The 21186-nt window shown below is 35.2% G+C and overlaps 1 protein-coding gene and 7 non-coding genes across 8 annotated transcripts; 2 read left to right on the top strand and 6 right to left on the bottom strand.

Annotated features, from left to right (window-relative positions):
• Window positions 1-887: 887 nt before the first annotated feature.
• Window positions 888-2446, top strand: LOC101896809 (zinc finger CCCH domain-containing protein 15 homolog). Its single transcript, XM_005179254.4, has one exon. It carries the CDS (start codon window positions 1050-1052, stop codon window positions 2265-2267), a length of 1218 nt encoding a protein of 405 aa, XP_005179311.1. The 5' UTR covers window positions 888-1049; the 3' UTR covers window positions 2268-2446.
• Window positions 2447-3459: 1013 nt separating this feature from the next.
• On the bottom strand, window positions 3460-3531 carry TRNAA-UGC (transfer RNA alanine (anticodon UGC)). The gene has a single exon. It is a non-coding gene; the product is annotated as a tRNA-Ala (tRNA).
• Window positions 3532-5013: 1482 nt separating this feature from the next.
• TRNAA-UGC (transfer RNA alanine (anticodon UGC)) lies at window positions 5014-5085 on the bottom strand. Its single transcript has one exon. It is a non-coding gene; the product is annotated as a tRNA-Ala (tRNA).
• Window positions 5086-7678: 2593 nt separating this feature from the next.
• TRNAA-UGC (transfer RNA alanine (anticodon UGC)) lies at window positions 7679-7750 on the bottom strand. Its single transcript has one exon. It is a non-coding gene; the product is annotated as a tRNA-Ala (tRNA).
• A 2158-nt stretch (window positions 7751-9908) lies between these two features.
• Window positions 9909-9980, bottom strand: TRNAA-UGC (transfer RNA alanine (anticodon UGC)). Its single transcript has one exon. It is a non-coding gene; the product is annotated as a tRNA-Ala (tRNA).
• An 81-nt stretch (window positions 9981-10061) lies between these two features.
• TRNAA-UGC (transfer RNA alanine (anticodon UGC)) lies at window positions 10062-10132 on the bottom strand. Its single transcript has one exon. It is a non-coding gene; the product is annotated as a tRNA-Ala (tRNA).
• A 94-nt stretch (window positions 10133-10226) lies between these two features.
• On the bottom strand, window positions 10227-10298 carry TRNAA-UGC (transfer RNA alanine (anticodon UGC)). The gene has a single exon. It is a non-coding gene; the product is annotated as a tRNA-Ala (tRNA).
• Window positions 10299-14459: 4161 nt separating this feature from the next.
• TRNAA-UGC (transfer RNA alanine (anticodon UGC)) lies at window positions 14460-14531 on the top strand. Its single transcript has one exon. It is a non-coding gene; the product is annotated as a tRNA-Ala (tRNA).
• Window positions 14532-21186: the final 6655 nt, after the last annotated feature.

The following is a 21186-nucleotide window of genomic DNA, read 5'->3' as shown; positions in this document are numbered from 1 at the left end:
TCTTTTAGCACAAAAATTCTGCAAAAGAGAGAGAGATGAGAGGAGTTTTGACATACTTTCACCGAGTGTTTGGAAATTTTTTCTGAACTAATTTCTTGTTGCAATCATTTGCTATGTTTCTTCTTTCCGCGATTTGTATTTGGGAAAACACATATAAAACATATATTTTGATAATGATAAGCCTAAAGGTAGGATAACATAAAAGGCTTTTTTGAGTGGCTCAAGTAATAGGCTGAATTCTTCGGACAAGGAACATTCCTTCAACATTTTAAATTCTAAAATCAGTTTGACAGTTCATTGTCCCAGCAGCTGTGTCGATGCGACTACCTGTATTTTTCTACCATGAGCTTTACACTACTTTTCTTATTTTGCAATGGGTAGTCATGATTCGTAGTGGAAAAAGGAAGTTTTCAAATATGGGCCATACTTTTGTTTTAACACAATTAAGTAAAAATGTAAATTGTTGAAATTCATTTGATTTCTGAAGCCATAATCGAACAATTTCGAATAAAATAAATTTATTTACTCTCATTTTAAAACAATTAAAATTAAATCTATCAAGTCTAGCCGTCTCTACCGAAATTTTCAGTTTATTCAAGCTAATCCATTTCGCCCAAAAAGTTTTTCGATATTGAACGAGAGAATTTTTCACATTGTTCCTGATTTTTAATTACAAAAAAAAAAATCTTAAAACCCAGAACTACTTTTTGCACGTTGCATAGTCGCAGTTCACTTCCTAATAGGAAAATATAACTTGATACAAAAATACAGTTGACCGTATAAAAAATATGCGAATTTCTCAATAATACCGATAAAAATTCTGCATTTGCCTATTCCATGTGAGAAAATCAATTTCGATTAGTAAAACGTGTTACCCTGCAATGTCACTAGATACGCTGTTATCGAAATCAGCAACAATGTGATGGAGGTATTCACACACATTGACGGCCAAATGTCAAAATTACCAACCACGCAGCCAGCTATAGAAACTTCTCAGACTTTTTATTAAGAGACTACGAGATTTTTTTAAAAGAAAATTGGACTGAAATATGCCTCCAAAAAAAGCTCCTGCGCCAAGCAAAAAAACCGAGCAGAAAAAGAAGGAAAAGGTCATTGAGGACAAGACTTTCGGTTTAAAGAACAAGAAGGGTTCCAAACAGCAAAAATTCATCCAACAAGTTCAGAAGCAGGTTAACAGCGGTGGTCAACATCCGCGCACCGACAACAAAAAGAAGGATGAAAAGGAGAAGAAATTGCAGGAACAAAAGGAATTGGCATTGATTTTCAAGCCGGTGCAGAAGGTCGAAAAGGGTACAGACCCCAAGTCGGTTGTGTGTGCTTTCTTCAAACAGGGAACATGTACCAAAGGTGACAAATGTAAATTCTCCCATGACTTGGCTGTGGAAAATAAGGTCGAGAAGCGTTCCATCTATGTGGATATGCGTGATGCCGAAGAGGATGACATGAAGAACTGGGATGATGCCAAACTCAAGGAGGTGGTTAATCAGAAACATTCCAGTGAAAAGAAAAGGCCCACGACTGATATTATTTGCAAGTATTTCATTGAGGCGGTGGAAAAATCGAAATACGGCTGGTTCTGGGAATGTCCCAACGGCGAGAAGTGCATTTATCGACATGCTCTGCCACAGGGCTATGTGCTGAAGAAGGACAAGAAGAAGGAAGACAAACCAACGGAAATTTCATTGGTAGATCTAATCGAAAAGGAACGCGCAGCTTTGGGTCCCAATACCACTAAAGTAACGCTGGAAACATTTTTGGCCTGGAAGAAACGAAAGATCCAAGAAAAGAAAGATAAAATGGCCGCTGATGAGGAACGCAAAAAGAATGACTTTAGCAAAGGCAAACAATTCGGTATCTCTGGTAGAGAAATGTTTAGCTTCAATCCAGATTTGGTGGATGATGGTCCGATGGAAGATGGCGATGCTGCCTTTGACACCTATAAACGTGAAGAGAACGAAGAAGAAGTCGAATACAAAGAATTGGATTTGGCGTCACTTTCTCTGTCAGCCCAGGAGGTTGATGGAACGGGTACACAGGCTTCAGCAACACGTCTACAGGAACAGGCCGATGCATTGGAGAAACAAGAAGCCGAAGCGGCAGCCGCTGCAGCTGCTGACGAAGAGAGTGCAACATCTAACACACCTGCCACTGATGCTGCTCCCATCAATAAGGATCTGTTTATGGGATTAGCCGATGAATTGGATGATTTAGATTTGGAAGATGAAGACGAGGATGAAGATGACTAAGATGAAGAAGAAGATAGAGATTAGGGGACATGTGTCATGTTTTTAAAACCACAAGTTACTGCTTATCTGCTGCTTCAACAACAAAATAATCTTCTGAAGAAAAATTAAATAACAAAATGTTATATCAATTTAAAGAATTTTTAATAAATCTTAGTTATTTGTCAATACAAAAAATGAGAGCGTAAAAAATGTTTTAAAGTATAGATTCAATTTATTGGATTTTATTTCTTTTAATCATGGGTAATTATCTATTAATACCTATCATTAACAAGTCATGGATACGAACAATGTGATTAAATTTATTAAAGTACTCCTGAGAAATTACGTTCGATGTCTGAAATCTTGCGCGAATCAGTCCTGTTTTCAATTCAGATATATTGATTTTATGTTTTTTTTGTAGATATTAATTGAATTGGGTATTTTCTGTTCCAAGTCACAGTTTGATTTAAACTTAATTTAAAGGTACCTGTCGATTTAAGGTATTGATAACACTTGAACCTTTTTACACCGAGTAATATAATTGATTTTTTTATGGATACAAGGAAACAACTTCTACTTCATCTTATGCAATTGCGGTGTCCTCTACCCATTTCTGTAAGACTATGAATGCTATACAAAACAACCCAAAAAAATTGTGCGTTCTCAAAAGCCGAATCCTCGACCATGGATTGTTACATAAGTCTGTAATATAATTTTGTTTATGTGCTCTGATTATTCGGTGCATTGTTATTACAGCGGAACTAAGTTCCAATCCTTAAAAATCCTTATTCATTATTGGTTCTCGACAAAATATTGATTTTTCAATAGAAAATGTGCCATAAATGTATCATTTTGGGGTTGGTTTGATTCGTACGTCGGTGGTTCTTACATAACGGTAGCAAACGATTTCAGGCATTTTGAAGGTGGTATTTACATGAATATTCTAATCGAAATGTTTTTAATGTGGCATTTAACTTTATTCCTCGCAAAATACAGTAGAGTCCATTTTGTAGTGCTATTTAGCAGTACCCCCGATAGAGTCATTGAAGATAATCTACAGAATATCCCCTATAACATTAGACGTTAAATTTTGTTAAAGGTTTTAACTAAATTTTCTAATTTATTTTGATGTAATTTTAATTTTCCTAATAGCAGTTTGAAATTACGTTTTTACTCAAATTGATTGTAGAGTATCCTATCTAGTTTAAAATACTGGAGATGCCGGGGATTGAACCCGGGGCCTCTCACATGCAAAGCGAGCGCTCTACCACTGAGCTACATCCCCCATAAATAATCACATTTTTCAATGTAAAGTAAAAAAATATCCTTAAATTTATCCTGAATTATTACTTCAATATTTAGATAACACATCCGAAGATTGTGGATGAGGAAAACAATAATGGTAGGGATAGAATAAATAAGAAACAATATTACCTTGTAAGGTATCCTAAAGAGAAGATACAAAAGCAAATATATAAATATTTTTATATAGTCGACGAAAGATTTTTGGTTACAGCGCATGTGATTTGTAATAGTATTAAAAATTGCAAAGAATATTTCCCCTAAATATTTATGCCCAAAGGAACTCTCCGAAGTTTCAAATATTTCACAAAGTGAAGTCAAAGGCAATAACATAATCTGTTCATCATATCTACCATGTCATTAATGAAGAGCTATACAGGGTGAGGTGAAAAAACTCCAACAAACTTCAGACTGCTGTCATTTCTAAGCCACTCATCCGACAGCTGTTAAAATTATTCCAGTGAAAGCGTTCAAAAGCATTTTGGTGAGAATTTTCCACACACAAAAAAGTTATTTGTGATGGAATTCAAGCGTGATTCCTTTATATTTGGACGGAAAACCACAAGTGGCTATCGTTAGAGCACTTTAGCATTTAAAAGTGAATAAATCTTTTGTGTCTCGTACCATCGCTCGTTACCGTGATACTGGTAGCGTAGCCCGACGTTAAGGAAGTTGACGGAAGAAAACAGCAACATCAGCAGAAATGGTTCAAGAAGTGAAGAAGCAACTAGATCGAAAACCGCGTCGCAGTGGCCGAAAAATGGCAACAGAAGGATAATAGACTCAAAAGAGCTAAAGGGTTGCTTCGCTTGGCCGAAAGTGGTGAACTGCCGAATTTGGTTTTCTCCGATGAGAAAAAATTCGTGGTCCAGCAGTTTGTAAACAAACAAAATTATCGTGTTTACTTGCCAAAGAGGTCAGCTAAAAATGTGCACCTTTGGTTGGCCACCAGAACTCAAGCGCCGGCCATGGTGATGGTGTGGACCGCCATAACAGCCGATCGTCGCTGTTCGCTCATATTAATCGACCGTGGTATCAGAATAAATGCCGAATATTATCGCGAAAATATTCTGGAGGGTGTATTATGGTGGCATCTCCGGTTACCAATCCCTTGGACTATTGTGTCTGGAGTATTTCAGAAAGCAAGGTTGGCACTAAAATACATCTCACTCAAGCGCTTCGCCGGGAATGGACCAACATGACGCAGAGCAACATTCGGGCAGCGTGTGATGGATTCATGTCGTTTTGAAGGCCATAATTCGTGCGAAAGGTGACCAATTCGAAAAAATCTAAACTTATTCTACAATTTGATGTTATTTCCGACATTGTTTGCTTTCATTCAATAAAATTTAAAAAAAAAATATCTCACCCTGTATATTTGAATTATAATTTCTGAACACAAATTGAAGTATAAAAGTCCTCAGTTGTATTTTGTCAAGAAATGTCTCTGGGACAAAATTATACTTGGAGATGCCGGGGATTGAACCCGGGGCCTCTCACATGCAAAGCGAGCGCTCTACCACTGAGCTACATCCCCTATAACTACGGATTTATTCATATCAAAAAATGGACGATTAAAATTTAAGAGACAGACATTTAAAACCAACCTGCGGTTTAATGAATACAACCGTGTAAATGTGGAACAGGACTCAAAATGATCCATTAATTATACAGATAGAAATTTAATAAAATTATTTCTCACAAAATGTTAAAAAGACAAAAAACCAAATTGATAAATGAAAATTGTTTGCATATTAAGGATATCAGAACTTTTCTAACTCTTCAAAGCATTCATTTTCCGTCCCATTTTTTTAATAGTTCATTTTTACTCTGCTTAAAAGGTACATGTTGCAACAACCATTGGGCATGGTAGAAGAATACAGGTAGATGTATCAACGATTGGGAACATTAATAAGTCAAAATTATTTATGTTTTTTCAAAACTAAGTAGTTTTTTATAAGTTTTCTTATACAACACCAATCGGAGGTTGTTATGATATATATATTTTTTAACAATTTTCACAAATTTAAATAATTTTTCATTTTAAAGTTTTCAATTTAAAAAAAAAAAGTTTTCAATTTCTTTGTTCCCGTAGCTATGTCGATGCGACTTCCTGTATTCTTATAGCATGAAAGAAACAGAAACATAAGTTGTGTTCCAGTACTTTTTTAGTAGTAAAACTTGCAGAAGAGAGAACAGTTCGAAATGTCATTCTCAATTAGGTGTGCTCAAAAAATAAGGGAACGGAAAATTAGCAGAAATGCGATAAAATGTCAAAATTCCAAGAGTAAACAGTCCAAATCGGACTGGTGAAACCTTACTGTAACGGACGCCAAAATTTAAAAAATTAGTATTGAAGACGATACGTTAAAATTAATAATCTATAATAATAATTAATAGTCTGATTCATCATTCAGCCAGTCCTCCTCACTACTGGAATCATCCAAAAGTGCTCCATATTTTCTCTTTTTGTTTTTTTGCACTACAAATATTAGCTTTTCCTTTAGTTTTTAAGTTGATCATTTCTTTATTTTTGTTATGACGCGGGAACATTGAAATGTATCAATACATTTTTCAACCTTGTTAGCCCTGCCAATTAAATGTCAAATTCACAATTTGCACATTTCTGCTCGGCCAAATTCATGTAGCTAAAACAAGCAGAAATGTGCACCACTCAGCGCCATTTTTTTCTCGAGAGAGCTGCAAGTTTTGCTAGTTTTTGCAGTACGGGAACGCGTTGCAGCAGAATTAGTACTAATTAGTACTAATTTGTAGGTTCTGGAACACAACTATAGTTTTCTGCAATAAACAATCGCAACCCTGAAAAAGTGTACAATCAGCTGTTTTGTCACAACAAAATAAATTTTACGCAACCAAAAAAAAAAAAAAACAATCGCAAAAAAACATGGTAGAAAAATATAGGTAGACGCATCGACACAGCCGCTGGGAAAATGAACTGTCAAACCAATTTTGGAATTGAAAATGTGGAATGAAAAATTATTTAAATTTGTAAAAATTGTTGAAAACGCGTATTATAATACCCTCCGAATGACGTCGTATAAGAAACCAAATATAAATCTACTTATATTTGAAAAGACATTTAAAATTTTTTGACATATCCATAATATCCATAATGTTTCCAAGCGTTTATGCATCTACCTGTATTCTTCTACCATGCAAACCACAAATGGAAAAGATGCAAGAGATTGCAAGAAAAATTTTGTTCGGCAAGAATTTGCAAACTCTCTTAAAAGAACTGCAAAATCGAATCGATCTCTTTCATAGCACAGACGGGTAACTAGGCAGACCTAATATAAGGACAGCGCAAAACCCGAAAGACACTATCTATCACACTCCCTTTTTAACAAATGGGAACGCCATATGAAGGTATTACCCTATATTAACATGTTATTAGTAATCCGTTAAACATTAAAATTAATTAAACATTAATTAGTGACTGCAGATTCTTTTGGAGAAAGTAAAAGTGAGAATACATAAAACTTTTTTTACTGGCTTAAATCATCAAATAGCTTTTTCGTAGAGAATCAAAGGAGTTTTAGGTTGACTTAGTTCGATTTTGGCCCTAGGCTATGCTCTGTTCATTTCCGAAGAAGCCAGTCGATGACTTAAGGCAGTCAAAAAAACATTTTATGTATTCTCACCTTAAAGATATTTTATTCTCTTTTGCAACAAAATAGTGACAAGTAAACAGACGAAATCCCTCCAAAAACATGCAATCAGTCAGCTGATTTTTCAAAACAAAACTATTTTACTGCCATTAAAAGAAATGAAGGACGCAGACACTAAAAATGAGAAAAATCGAATTGTTCTACATTGCAGAACTTGTATTAACAGAGAATTCCAATAACAATGTGCAACAATTGTTACAAAAAACTTATGGAACCAGACACTCCTAACGAAGAAAGTATTTCATGCATATTTCCTAGGATAATTTTGTCGTTCAAAGTCTGGCACAAAAACACCTTTTATAAGGGAATATTATAATCAATTTATTATCTAAATGTCTACCGGCTTTTTAAAACAAGCCTATTGTAAACGTTAGCGAAAAACTCTCTGTCATCTGTCATGTAATCTATAACTAAATTTTCGAAACTAATTTAAAAATTATCTGGAGATGCCGGGGATTGAACCCGGGGCCTCTCACATGCAAAGCGAGCGCTCTACCACTGAGCTACATCCCCTACAATTATATGAAGTTAAAAGCCAATTCGTGTAGTTGAATCTTAATATTAATTTTATATTAAAGGACATTAATTTTATATTAAAATCGAAAGTTTACAAAATTTTCGTTTTAGATTAAAGTTTATGAATCCTTCAAAATTCGTTATTGCGGACAAATTGTTTTGTTTTGACAAATCAGCTGATTGCTTGCAAGATTTTGCAGGGTTTCCGTCAATGTTTACTTTTCGGAGTTTTCTTGCAAAAGAGAATAAAACTACCATACTCATTCAGAAAGAAGTTGCTGGACAATTCCTGCAGGAAAAGTAACCAGAAGAAGTAAACAAAAGAAGTAACAAATGATTTTTGAACCAGTAACTACGATTACGCCGTACAATTGTCTATAAAAACTTGATAGTTGGCAACGCCATTGATCACTTAGCCTGTATGAACCTATCATTAATAATAATTATGTATCAATCATGGTAGAATAATACAGGTAGTCGCATCGACACAGCTGCTGGGACAATGGACTGTCAAACTAATTTTGAAATTGAAATTTTTGAATGAAAAATTATTGAAATTTGTAAAAATTCTTCAAAAAGGCACATCATAATAACCTCTGATTGGCGTCGTATAAGAAAACATAAAAATGATAAAAAATAAGTAAATTATTGTCTGTTTTTCAATCTACTGATTTTTACTTTTTATAGCCTCCACCTTGGAAAGGAGGGTATATTAACTTTGTCATTCCGTTTGTAACATCCATAAATATTCATCGCAAACCCCATAAAGTATATATATTCATAATCAGCATAAAATTCTAAGTCGATTTATCGATGTCCGTTTGTTGAAATCACGATACAGCCCACATTATTTTACGTAGAGCGTAAATTTAGCGGATCAATTTGTATTGTGCCTAGGATAGTTGGTATTGAAAATGAGACATATCGGTCCACGTTTTGTTATAGTCCTCATGTAAAGGTACCTCCCGATATTCAGTATTTTGTAGATTTTTTCCAAATTTTTTCACGCATTTGTATAAAAAGTGGTATTTGTAGGTCATAATGGGTTCTTGTTCATGTGACGAAACATTATATGTATAGGTCCACGTTTTGGTATAGGCCCTATATAATGGTACCTCCCGATATTCGGTATTTTGATGATTTTTCAACATTTGTCACGAATTTGTCTAAAAATTTGAATTTGTAGCTCCGGTGGCAAAACAATATCCGGTTTTTTGTTGGGTTTTGCCACATTTTTTTCGCGGATTTGTCTCAAAATCGGTATTTGTGAGTCATAATGGCTTCCCGTTCTGGTGGCGAAACATTGAATATTTAGGTCCATGTTTTCCTATACATATTCGATACCCACCGATATTCGGTATTTTGATAATCCTAGTTAACTTTACCCATGAAATTATTTCAATTTTGGTATTTTAGAAGATTTGATAGATGACAAATCTCAAAGTATAAAATTGTCTGTAGAGGTTCCCGTTTTGGTATGGCCCCATATAACGGCCTCACCCACTTAATGGTTTTTTGATAAGTTTAACAGCATTATGCAAAAGGTCTTACTGGTATTTGTAGTTTAAAGTAGAGCACGCTTTAGTTCAGATACTTAAATATATTAAATATTATATAAAAATGATTCCTTTACCCTAAGGTGGAGGGTATTAAAAGTACGGCCCGGCCGAACTTAATGTTTTTACTTGTTTACTAAGTAAACTTTTTCTAGTAAAATTTTGCAAACTCTCAGCAATTCAACTCTCACAATTGTTCTCTAAGTTCGCTCCCATTAACTGGAATTTGGGATATCTAACAACATTTGCAATATTTTGTACAAAATACTGAATTATCGCTCGTACAGACCTAATATAAGACGAAACTTTTCCATATATTTCTCTTAGGTAACGTGAAAAAAACAGTTTTTTTTTAACGAAACAGGGATTAGACCTGTCTTGAGTTATTGGTATTCCAAAAAATGAACAGCATTCCTGTCCAACAATTACAAATTGTATTTAGCGCTTCCTAACTTTTTTCTTTTGACTTAACCCGAATTTTTAAACTGTTATCCTTAGAGTTTAAAAACTTGGTCATTGCCTCCTTTTTACATTTGCTTCAATTAGTCAATCGACCATTGACTAAGATTAACCCGTTGTACCCTAAACTAAAAATTAACTGGAGATGCCGGGGATTGAACCCGGGGCCTCTCACATGCAAAGCGAGCGCTCTACCACTGAGCTACATCCCCTATGAAGAGTTAGGCATTTTTTGCATAAATTTATTTAAAAAAAAAATTACAAAAAATTACAAAAAAAATAACAAAAAAATCTGGAGATGCGGGGATTGAACCCGGGGCCTCTCACATGCAAAGCGAGCGCTCTACCACTGAGCTACATCCCCCACCCTTTATGTTCCAGTACAAATTTTCCAGCCGATCCAAAAGGCAATTCATTTGTTTAAAAAGGTTTCTCATGGATCTGAGCAATAAAAACTCTGGAGATGCCGGGGATTGAACCCGGGGCCTCTCACATGCAAAGCGAGCGCTCTACCACTGAGCTACATCCCCCGATGGAAATCGGTCGCCACACTACAGTTTTGTTCATTTTTCTTTTCTAAAAATTGGAGTTTGCAAAATTTGTTAATTTTACCTTTGAATTCATATTTTTTTTTGTTCCAGCATTACTGGCATTTTGTTGCGAGATTCTTATTAAAACACTTACTTTGTGAATATACGACTGCCTACTTTGTAACAATTATTGTAAATTTTTACTGGAAAAAATCTGTTAACCCACAACTTCTGCAAAAAACCTCGATTTGAGTGAGAAATTTTGACATTTCCTTTACAGAAAATTTGCAAATTCTTACAGGATAAAGGTGCAAGTACATAAAAAACATGGCTAGGCATAATAATGTCAAATTATAACGGAAAACCATTGCAGGATTTTAGTGCGGCTCTGTAATCCCTTTATGAATTGTCACAAAATATGCCTAGCCATGACTTCAAGCTTCTTATGTACTTACACCCTAAGTCTCATATTTCAATAATTTGCAACCCCTCTGCTTCCTTCTGAGTATCTGGGAATTTATTTTTAGAAATCGCAATTCTAATTTTTTGCTGTTGGAGATTCGTCCTTTTGGCTCATTTCCTTTTTTTATTTTCAATGAAATGCAAAATGCTCTGTTTTGACAAGACAGCTGATTGCTTGCAAGTTTTTGCAGGGATTTCGTTTGTTTCTTTTTCCCTGTTTTTTTTTTAAGAAATAAAAACACAAACCAGAGAGATGGGGACCTCTTTTCAATACAGTGACATTTGACAAGGTAAATTACAGAAAATGAAAAGATGGGAAAGCTTATTTGAAATGACTTTACCATCTTCATTTTACCATATTAAAAATGTAGAACTGCAAAAAATGTATACATTTGTACTACGATTTTTCTTTATGATATCGAAAAAAAAACTGCAAAAGCATTAGATTCTTGCAGGTTCTGGAACAGAGAATAAGTTGGAGTAGCTATTTCCACCCTTCTTACACTTATTGATGGGACCCCGATTAACGAATTATAAACATTTTTGACTAACTAATTTAGTATTGCCCTTTTCCACAACCTGCAACCTAGTGATTCTTATCGATATCATAAAAGGAAAATCGTATCGGCTATAGTAGTAAAAACGTTTAAATTCTTGCAGTTCTGGTACAGATCATAGCATAGAAATTGTAATTTGTATGAACTGTATACTGCGCAATATTATATAATAAGGGCATACAAATTGTTTTCTTTTATCATGGCAACCCTTTTCTGACGAACTCGACCTTGTCATATCTAAAATATTTTCGTATGACAAGTGGCAGTTTTTACAAAAATAATAAACTATACTTTATTTTCGGCGTTTCTTGGCACATAAAAAACCTTCATCATGAGAAAACATTTTCGGTGATGTTAGTTCTTGTGTAGTCCCCGAATAAAGTTTTTTGGGGTCCACCTCTAAGGTTCAAATCCACAGAATTACCAGCTGAAAATTGTTGCCAAAATCTTCACAATACCTGCTATATGGATTCTGTACTAAAACGAAAACTCACGCTGACGATTTATTGTAATAAATTTGATGTCAATTCGACTTAAAATGAGGGGTGAAAATTATATTGTCGTCATACTTGTCCTAAGCGAAACCAAATTCAATCATTCCATAATTAAGTCTTACATGACTTATCAGACTAATATTTTAGTTTTGTTTTCACAAGTAAGCTGATTGCTTTGGGGCAAAACTAGCTGCTTAATAATAGGTGTGTCTGGTTACCCTGGTTATTGTTACAAATTGTTACTAGTAGTCGTCTGTTAACCTGAAAGTTCTGCAAAAGAGAGCGGTTGGAGAGAGAAATTTTGACAGTTCTTTCAGTTAGAGTTTGCAAATTCTTGCTGGACAAATTTTTTCTTGCAATCTTTTGCAACTCTTCTTCTTCTCATTCATCGACATTCAATCAGATGTTTATTATTTTTGTTTATTTATTTTTTTTTTGTGCTTTTAATTTAAAAATATTGTTTTGGAATTAGCAAGACTAATTGTTTTTGGAGAACAACTTTACAAAATGTGAAAAACACAAATATTAATATGTAATTATTTCCAATGTTTTTAGACAAACGCCATTTATAAAACTTGTAGAATTGGTAGTGCTCCCTTTCTTTTAATTCTTTTAATGGGGGACAAATCGGTTTGTTTTGACAAATCAGCTGATTAGTTGCAAGCTTCTGCAGGAATGCCGCCTGTTTACTTTTCGCATTTTCCTTGCAAAAGAGAATAAAATTACCTTACTCTCTCAGAAAGATGTTGCTGGACAATTCCTGTAGGAAAAGTAACCAGACACACCTAATATTTACGGTAGACGAATATGGGACAAGGAACTGTCAAACCAATTTTGGAATTGAAAATGTTGACTGAAAAATTATTTAAATTTGTAGAAATTGTTGAAAAACGCGTATTATAATAACCTCCGAATGGCGTCGTATAAGAAAACATATAAACAATTACTTATATTTGAAAAGAAATTTAAAATTTGTTGACATATCAATGTTTCCAAGCGTTAATGCATCTACCTGTATTCTTCTACCATGATAATATAACACAAAGTTGAATGTTTATTATCTGGAAAACAAATAAATTATTGCCTGAAATTTGTAAATATTTTTGTACAGTCATAAAACAGCTTTTTCCATCAGCAGATTTTACTAGATAATAGTTGTGTTTGGTTATCCTAAAATTTGTAACAATTGTTGCAAATTGTTACTGGAAGTCGTCTGTTAACACAAAAGATCTGCAAAAGAGGTCTATTTGAGAGAACCATTTTGACAATTCTTTAACTGGGAGTTTGCAAATCTTTGCTGGACAAATTTCCTCTTACAATCACTTGCAGCTCTTCTTCTTCTCCTGTGTGTTCTTAATTTCTTTTATTTGCGGACAAATTGCTTTGTTTTGATAAATCAGCTGATTGCCTGAGAGTTTTTGTCGGGATTCCGTCTGTTTACTTTTCACAGTTTTCTTATAAAAGAGAATAAAACTGCCTCACTCTCTCAGAAAGAAGTTGCTGGACAATTCCTGCAGGAAAAGTTACCAGACATACCCAATTTTTACTGAGTAAATTTTTCCAGCAAGATTAAACTCTCTTTCCTCGTTCTCATTAGCTGGACTTTTGGGTTATAAAATCACATTTTGTACAAAATATCTTATTTCGGGAAGTCCAACATCAATCTTTAATTTAAAATGCGTTTTTCTCGTAACTGATTTATTTGAGATGCGACATTCTTTCAGAAAAATGATCTACATCTGTATTTGTTATACGACTAATCCTATTAGTTTGAAGACATCATGAAAATAAACACTTTTATTATATATTTTTTCAATTTTTTTACTTTCATTCTTTCTTTGTCCCGATTTAAACTAGGCGAGTTTAGTTGCGGCTCAGGTCGTGTAAAAATAAAGTCGGACAATCTAATATGATGGAAAACCCAACATTCTGTCAAAATTGTTGCTTAAATGCATTCTAAACGCAACTCAAAAAGTAGGATTTGTTATGTGTAAACACGCCATTAAAAAGAAACAAAATAATCATACCAAGCGGTGCCATCGTAGAATGATGAAGGTAAAGTCATGCAATCATTTTTTCACAATATTTTCAAAATGGTTCATTTGACAACATATCATTGTCAAAATTTATACTTGTAAATCCAGTATGCATATACAAATCAGAGATGGGACCTGTTTTCCATGCAGTGAAATTTGACAAGCTAAATTACAGAGCGGTGCCATAATGGTGTCTTTTAACGAAAATAAATACTCTATTACAACAATTTTTCTAGTTCCTGGCCGCGTTTATATGATTATTAACGGTGTACCCACACTGATTGCCAATAAAAAACATTGTACCCACTTAGTTCGAAGATATCAAAAAATATGTAAGTTGACATATTTATTATTTCTCCCATATGACAATGAATAACGTATACATTATAATAGAACATTGTTAACATTTTTCAGTTAAAACAAAGAAATAATCATTAAACAACATTGCTAATGTTTGCTTCCATAAATAGATTTGCCACAGTGCCACACAGACTCGCGCACTCACAAAACATGTCTGCTGGGTTCCACTCACTTATGAGCAACAAACTAATTGTATGACTTTTCAACGGGGCCTCTTTACTTATATTGGTATTTGGCAACGCTTCGACATGAGGGGATGTAGCTCAGTGGTAGAGCGCTCGCTTTGCATGTGAGAGGCCCCGGGTTCAATCCCCGGCATCTCCAAATTTTTTTTATTGGATTTTTTATTTTTCTTCTTAACATGAGAAGTTGTTAGACATGGACTATTTAAACTTAAGTCCTTATTTATATTAGGCGAGTTTACTAGCGACAAGTTTTATCGTTCTCTTTTCAACTTGCCTCTTGCATTTATACAAGACAATTATTTTCATCATTGCCTTTTTTGTCATTTTTAATCATATTTTTGTATAAAAATAAAAAACCAACGAAGAATTGCCAGTATAAGCAATGTTTTTCCATGTCCATCCCCTTTACACCTCTCTCATACAAATAAAGAATTCATCCCAAGGCACAATTACAAAAGGCGGAACATCATATGACAATTGCGACGTTTTAGGTTTGGACTCTATTGGCCACTTCCTTCACTTTATATGAGATATGTGTTAATTTTTAGAAAATGTTAAATATGCATAGCCGACCGAAGAATTCAATTTTATACCCTCCACCATACATAGTATGAAGGGTATATTAAGTTCGTCATTCCGTTTGTAACTCATAATCATTTTAGACACAACAAAGTATATATATTCTTGATCAGCGTAAAATTCTAAGACGATTTAGCCCTAAAAAAAGCTAAAATTTTGCACAGATCTTTTTTTTTTGTCTGCACGCAGATCAAGTTCGAAGATAGGATATATTGGTCCACTGTTTCGTATTGCCCCCATATAACGATACCCCCCGATATTCGGTATTTTGATGATTTTAGCCACATTTTTCAATGGGATTGTCTGAAATTCCACACAAGAGATTCCTTGTGAATACTTTACCCCCTGAAAGAGAATTGTCTATATAGGTCCACGATATCGTATATCCCCCATATAACAGTACCCCCTGATATTCGGTATTTTCATGATTTTAGCCACATTTTTCAATGGGATTGTCTGCAAATCCACACAAGGACTTCCTTATGAGTACTTTATCAATGGAAAGAGAATTATCTATATAGGTCCACGATATCGTACAGCCCCCATATAACGATACCCTCCGATATTCGGTATATTGATGATTTTAGCCACATTTTTCAACAAGGTGTTCTTTGTGAGTACTTTACCCCCAGACATAGATTTGTCTATATAGGTCCGCGATATCGTATATCCTCCCATATAACGATAGAAGGCATTTTAAAGATTTTAACAGAATTTTAAATAGATTTTATTTATTTTGAAAATTTTCTAATTCGTTCCAAATGGTGGAAAGTTCGGCCCAATCGAACTTACTGCTTTTTTACTTGTTATACTTCATCTAATACAGAAAATCGAACATTTATATCCATATTCATCTCAGGTTTCTGGTTGAGAGAAATATTTGAATATAGCAAGTTGTAAAAAAATCGCCGACTTGTTTCGCAAGTTATGATAGATAAAAGTATTGAAAATTGTGACTCTTTGTGGGTGAGGTATCAGAAGGGGTTTGCAGATATATATCATCTTCACAACAGATCTTGTTTTAGCAAAAATATATGTACGTGTAAAATTTGAAGAGAGTTGGGAGTTTATTTCGCTTTCTTTAAGCGTTTTGTTTTTTTTTTAAATCTTGAACCCTATGTGGGGGAGGTACAAGAAGAACTGATCCAGTCTCTCCCATCTTTAGAACTGATCTTGTGTTGATGGAACTATTGAGATGTACCAAATCTGAACGGAATTGGATGTTAGTTTCGTGTTTTATGAGCTTCATGGATAATCAAAATTTTGAACCTTGTGAGGCAGGTACCAGAAGGAGTGAACCGATATATCCCATCTTCAAACCAGACTTTGGGCTAATAAAAATATTGTGATTTGTGTAATTTGAAGAGAACCGGATGCTTATTTTATGAACATTTTGGTTATTCAAAACATCGACCCTTTGTGTGGGAGGTACCAGAAAAAGTGAACCAATATTTCATCTTCACCCCGGACCTTGGGTCAATAAAAAAATTGTGATGTGTGTATTTTAAAGATCGGATTATCCCTTCTCTTCCTGGCAGTAAAAAATTTTTTTTTGCCGAAAATTTCGACCTTTTTGTGGTGGAGGTACCAGAAGGAGTAGACCGATATTGTCCATCTCCGAATTCGATATAAGTTTGATAATAATATTACGATGTACCAAGTTTAGACCAAATCGGATACTCCCTTCGACGCACCAACCAGACAGATTGACGGACGGACATCGCTAGATCGACTCTAAATGTCCTGAAACGGATTTGGTCCAAAGAGACCTAGTCTAAAACCGTTATTTCGATGAGGCACGTTTAGGCCGTATCAAATGATATATACCCTCTCTAGGGTATATTTTGGAAATTTGGAGTCTGCGAAGGTCTGTCAGAATTTGGAAATGTGGAGTCGAATGTCTATCACAATTTGGAAATTTGTAAGGTCCATTCTGTCGGGAAATTATATAACATGTTTATATGTGTTTTTATTTTAGGGAAGACATAGAAAAGTGAGGCAGATGTGGACATCATCGTTTTTTTTTTGTTTAATTAATATTTTTTTTCTTGTTTAGTATTACATTGTTTAGTTCATTTAAAATTACTAAAACCTAGAATATTTGAGCACTAAAACATCTTACGTTAAAGCCCAAAAAGTACCTTCATGCTGAATCAAGAGTTGTTTGATTCCACCCTTTTATATCCCTTTTCCGTCAATGTACAAAGAAATTGAAGAAATTTAAAAGTAGTCTAAATTCTATAGCCTTCTGTAAAACATTAACTTAAATTACAAGCTATTTGTCTTTGTTATTTACGACTTGACTTACTTTCTTTTCATACCCGCCCATCAAATCTGAAGGGTGTTGAACCCAGAGATTAAATTTTTCACAAAATACTTAAAATTTTGGCACACATTTCGTTGGCTATAACAAAAAATAATTCCCAACGTATTTTTAAAATCGCGCAGACATTCTTCGTGCTTACGCATGAAATACCGCTAACCATGTCATTTTATCAATGGCTTTGTTGTCAGCTTTGGACGTACCAACGGAACAAACGAACGAACGATCCGACCAACATACCTATCCATGCACTTTGTGTTGTGCTGTGTTTTTGTTGTCTTCTGGAAACCCCCAGTTGACCAAGTTAAAGGTGCAGTCATCAACGTTTTTATGGTGGTGGCTGAATGAATGGTTTTCTTTTTAATTTGCATTCGTTGTAACGCCACGATAGCCATCCTTAACATCCATTCGAGCATTCATTAAGTGGGGAAATGTTTTTATTTTGTATTATTTCTTTAATTTTTGGCAAACTAAAGAGGCTTGATGTATTTTGAATGTTGGAGAAAGTAGGTAGTTGGATTGTAATGGAACATCATTTGTCATACAAATAAACTGATCATCTTCCTTATTGAAACTGCATGAGAAAATATACTATCATCAAGAATCCGAAATAATTATTTGAATGAAGCCGAAATTCTATAACTTATAGCACGTTCACATACAAACTTTTAACCGGATTAACCCTCCTTATCACCAAATATTTTCTTAATCCGGATTAATTCAACCAGTTGTCCCAATTCATATTGGGCGCCAATTCATAACTTTGTGCAGAACATGTGACTAGTTTATCCTGCACAAAACTACATTAAACCATTTTCACAACATTAGTATTTAACAATTAAAATGATATCAGTCGGGTTTTGCCGACAGATTTATACCCCCAGCCTTGAGTTATGAGGTACCTAAGCAGTTGGCCAATATTGACCAATTAGTATCTGACCTAAGACTGATAAAAATATTACAACGTGCCAGATTTGGACTATATCCTTTATTTATGAGATATGTGCAAATTTTTGGAAAATGTGGAAATATGCTTGAGGTAAGAGTTATAGCGGAACGAAGTATTCATTTTCACACCTGACCTAGCACTTATGCAAATATTACGATTCGCAAAGTTAGAGCAAAATCGAATCCTTTCTCTTGCTATAAAGTAAATTATTTTCCTTGAAAATGTAGACATTTTGTGTGGGAGTTACAAGAGAAAGAGTGGACCGATATTGCCCATCTCCGAACTCGATCTAAGTTTGAGAATAATATTACGATGTACCAAGTGTGGATCAAGTTGGATAATCCCTTCGAGAGTTATCGTGCGCTTTAGCCAGCCGGCCAAACAGACGGACGGACGGATGGACATCGCTACCCTCTAACCCTTAAAAACACCTTAAATCATTGTTTATTCGAATTTTCATTCAATGGAAACCCAAACTTTCTAATTTACACCTACTTCCGTTTAAAATCTGAGCTGAAAAGTTGTAATGGCGAGTATCAGGGGTACCGTTAAATGGGAGCTATATGTTCTTGGGACCTGAAACGCCACATTACAAGAAGTTAGGTATTAAAATCTAAAATCTAAAAAATATTTGAAACACGAAGGTGCCGTAGTTGAATTATGAGAACCCTATTGTCAAATTACAGCTCATTCGGTTCGAAATTGTGGAAGAAATATTTAAAATTCCTAAAATCAGAAGAAGATACCGACGAATGGGGACTAGATCAAACTTTTCTAAATTTTAAATTGGCCGATAATGTCAGTTCTGTTTTGACACTTTTGTAGTAAACACACGCGAAATACACGTTAATAAACAACGTTACGCTACACTGCTTTAGAACGCGGAATATTGGTGATTATTTATTTGACCAATAATCGGTCCGTAACTTTGGCACAACGTGAATTTTGTCGCAGATTTCCTGGCTGTCTAAAGCCTGCAGGTGAAACAATGCGACTTTTAGCCGCTCGCCTCGAAGAGACTGGCACATCAAAAGATGCTGCCAGGCGTGGTAGACCCCGGAGTATCCGTTCAGCCGAGAATATTGCTGCTGAAGCCTAGGATGTCATGGAAGCGACGTCGACCTCGACCAGACGACGTGCCTCGCAAATGGGCATCAGTCGACAGTCTTCACAGCGAATTTTGGTACAAGATTTGAAAATGTTTCCGTACATAGTCCATCAGCTGTTAGTGCTGACCGCCATCCGTAATACCACCAAGAAGAGGATGATTTTTCATTAAAAATAATTATGAGTGATGATGCCCATTTCCAACTTAGCGGGTAAGTAAATAAACAAAATTTACCCAAAGATCCATTACACCCGCTCAAAGTCGCTGTTTTCGCTGGAGGAGTCATCGGACCTTTTTTCTTTGTAGAAGTCGTGGGCCAAATGGTTACTGCGAATGATGAGCGCTACAAAGCAATGATAGACGATTTCTTTTTGCCGCAACTTGATAAAGGATACATTTCCCAGGTGCCAAATCTCCCGTTTTGGCGATTTGCACTGGCCAGCAAGATCGCCTGATTTGACCGCTCCAGACTTCTTTTTGTGGGGCTTTTTGAAGTCGCGGGCTTATGTCAACAAGCCTTAGACACTTTCAGCTCTTAAAGACAATATTCGACAAGAATGGGAGGACCTATCGCCGGAAGTTTTGGCCAAAGTGATGGAAAATGTCATAAAAAGAGCTCAAATGATAATAAATTGTGGCGGCTTGTTCTCGACTTGATGTAAAAAAAAAAAACTTAAAGACCGAATAAAAATAATCCACAAGAAGAATCAAAGTTTTTCATTTTTTTTTAAATTACAGCCAAAAAACATCGGAAGTTTACATTTGCTTCCTCGTACAGAGTGAGATGAAAAAACTGTAACCAACTTCAGACTGCTGTAATTTCTAAGCTACTCGTCCGACAGTTGTTAAAACTATTCCAGTGGCAGCTCATTAAATTGTTTGCAAGCATTGTGGTGATAATTTTCCAGAAAAAAGTTATTCGTGATGGAATTCAAGCGTGATAGTGAGATTTCATTATATTTGACTGGAAAACAATCACCACTGGAGTGCTCTTACGATAGCCACCCAGCATTTAAATGTGAATAAATTTTTTGTGTCTCGTACTATCGCTCGTTACCGTGATACTGGTAGCGTACCCCGACGTCAAGGAAGTGAACGGAAGAAAACGGCAACATCAACAGAAATGGTTCGAAAAGTAAAGAAGCGAGTTGATCGAAACCCACATGACAGTGACCGAAAAATGGCTCGTGAGCTGAACATATCGCAATATTCCATTCGGCAAATATTGAAAAATGAGCTCAGAGTAAAGCCATTGAAATTTCAAAAAGTGCAAGAACTTACACCGCAACAGAAATTAAATAGACTCAAAAGAGCTAAAGATTTGCTTCGCATGGACGAAAGTTGTGAACTACCGAGTTTGGCTTTCACCGATTAAAAAACATTCGTTGTCCCGCAGTTTGTAAACAAACAAAATGATCGTGTTTACTTGCCAAGAGGTCAACTGAAAATGTGCACCTTCGGTTGGCCATCAGAACTCAAGCGCCGGCCATGGTGATGGTGTGGGCCGCCATAACAGCCGATGGTCGCTCTCCGCTAGTATTAATCGACCGTGGCATCAGAATAAATGCCGAATATTATATAAATATTCTGGAGGGTGTATTAAAGCCTTGGGTGCGCAAACATTTTGGCCGCATATTTTGGACATTCCAAGAGGACTAAGCTCCATCGCACTCAGCACGTGCCACCCAAGAATGGTTACAAAATGTGGTTCCTCGCATCATTTCCAGCGCACAAAAATCTCCAGATACCTTTCCGTTGGACTATTATGTCTGGAGTATTTTAAAAAGTAAGGTTGGCACTAAAAAATATCAAAGTGTCGATCACCTCAAGCTAGC

This window comes from Musca domestica, unplaced genomic scaffold (assembly GCF_030504385.1).
Source record: "Musca domestica strain aabys unplaced genomic scaffold, Musca_domestica.polishedcontigs.V.1.1 10, whole genome shotgun sequence".
Lineage (NCBI taxonomy): Eukaryota > Metazoa > Arthropoda > Insecta > Diptera > Muscidae > Musca > Musca domestica.
This window is presented reverse-complemented; position numbering and strand designations above follow the sequence as displayed.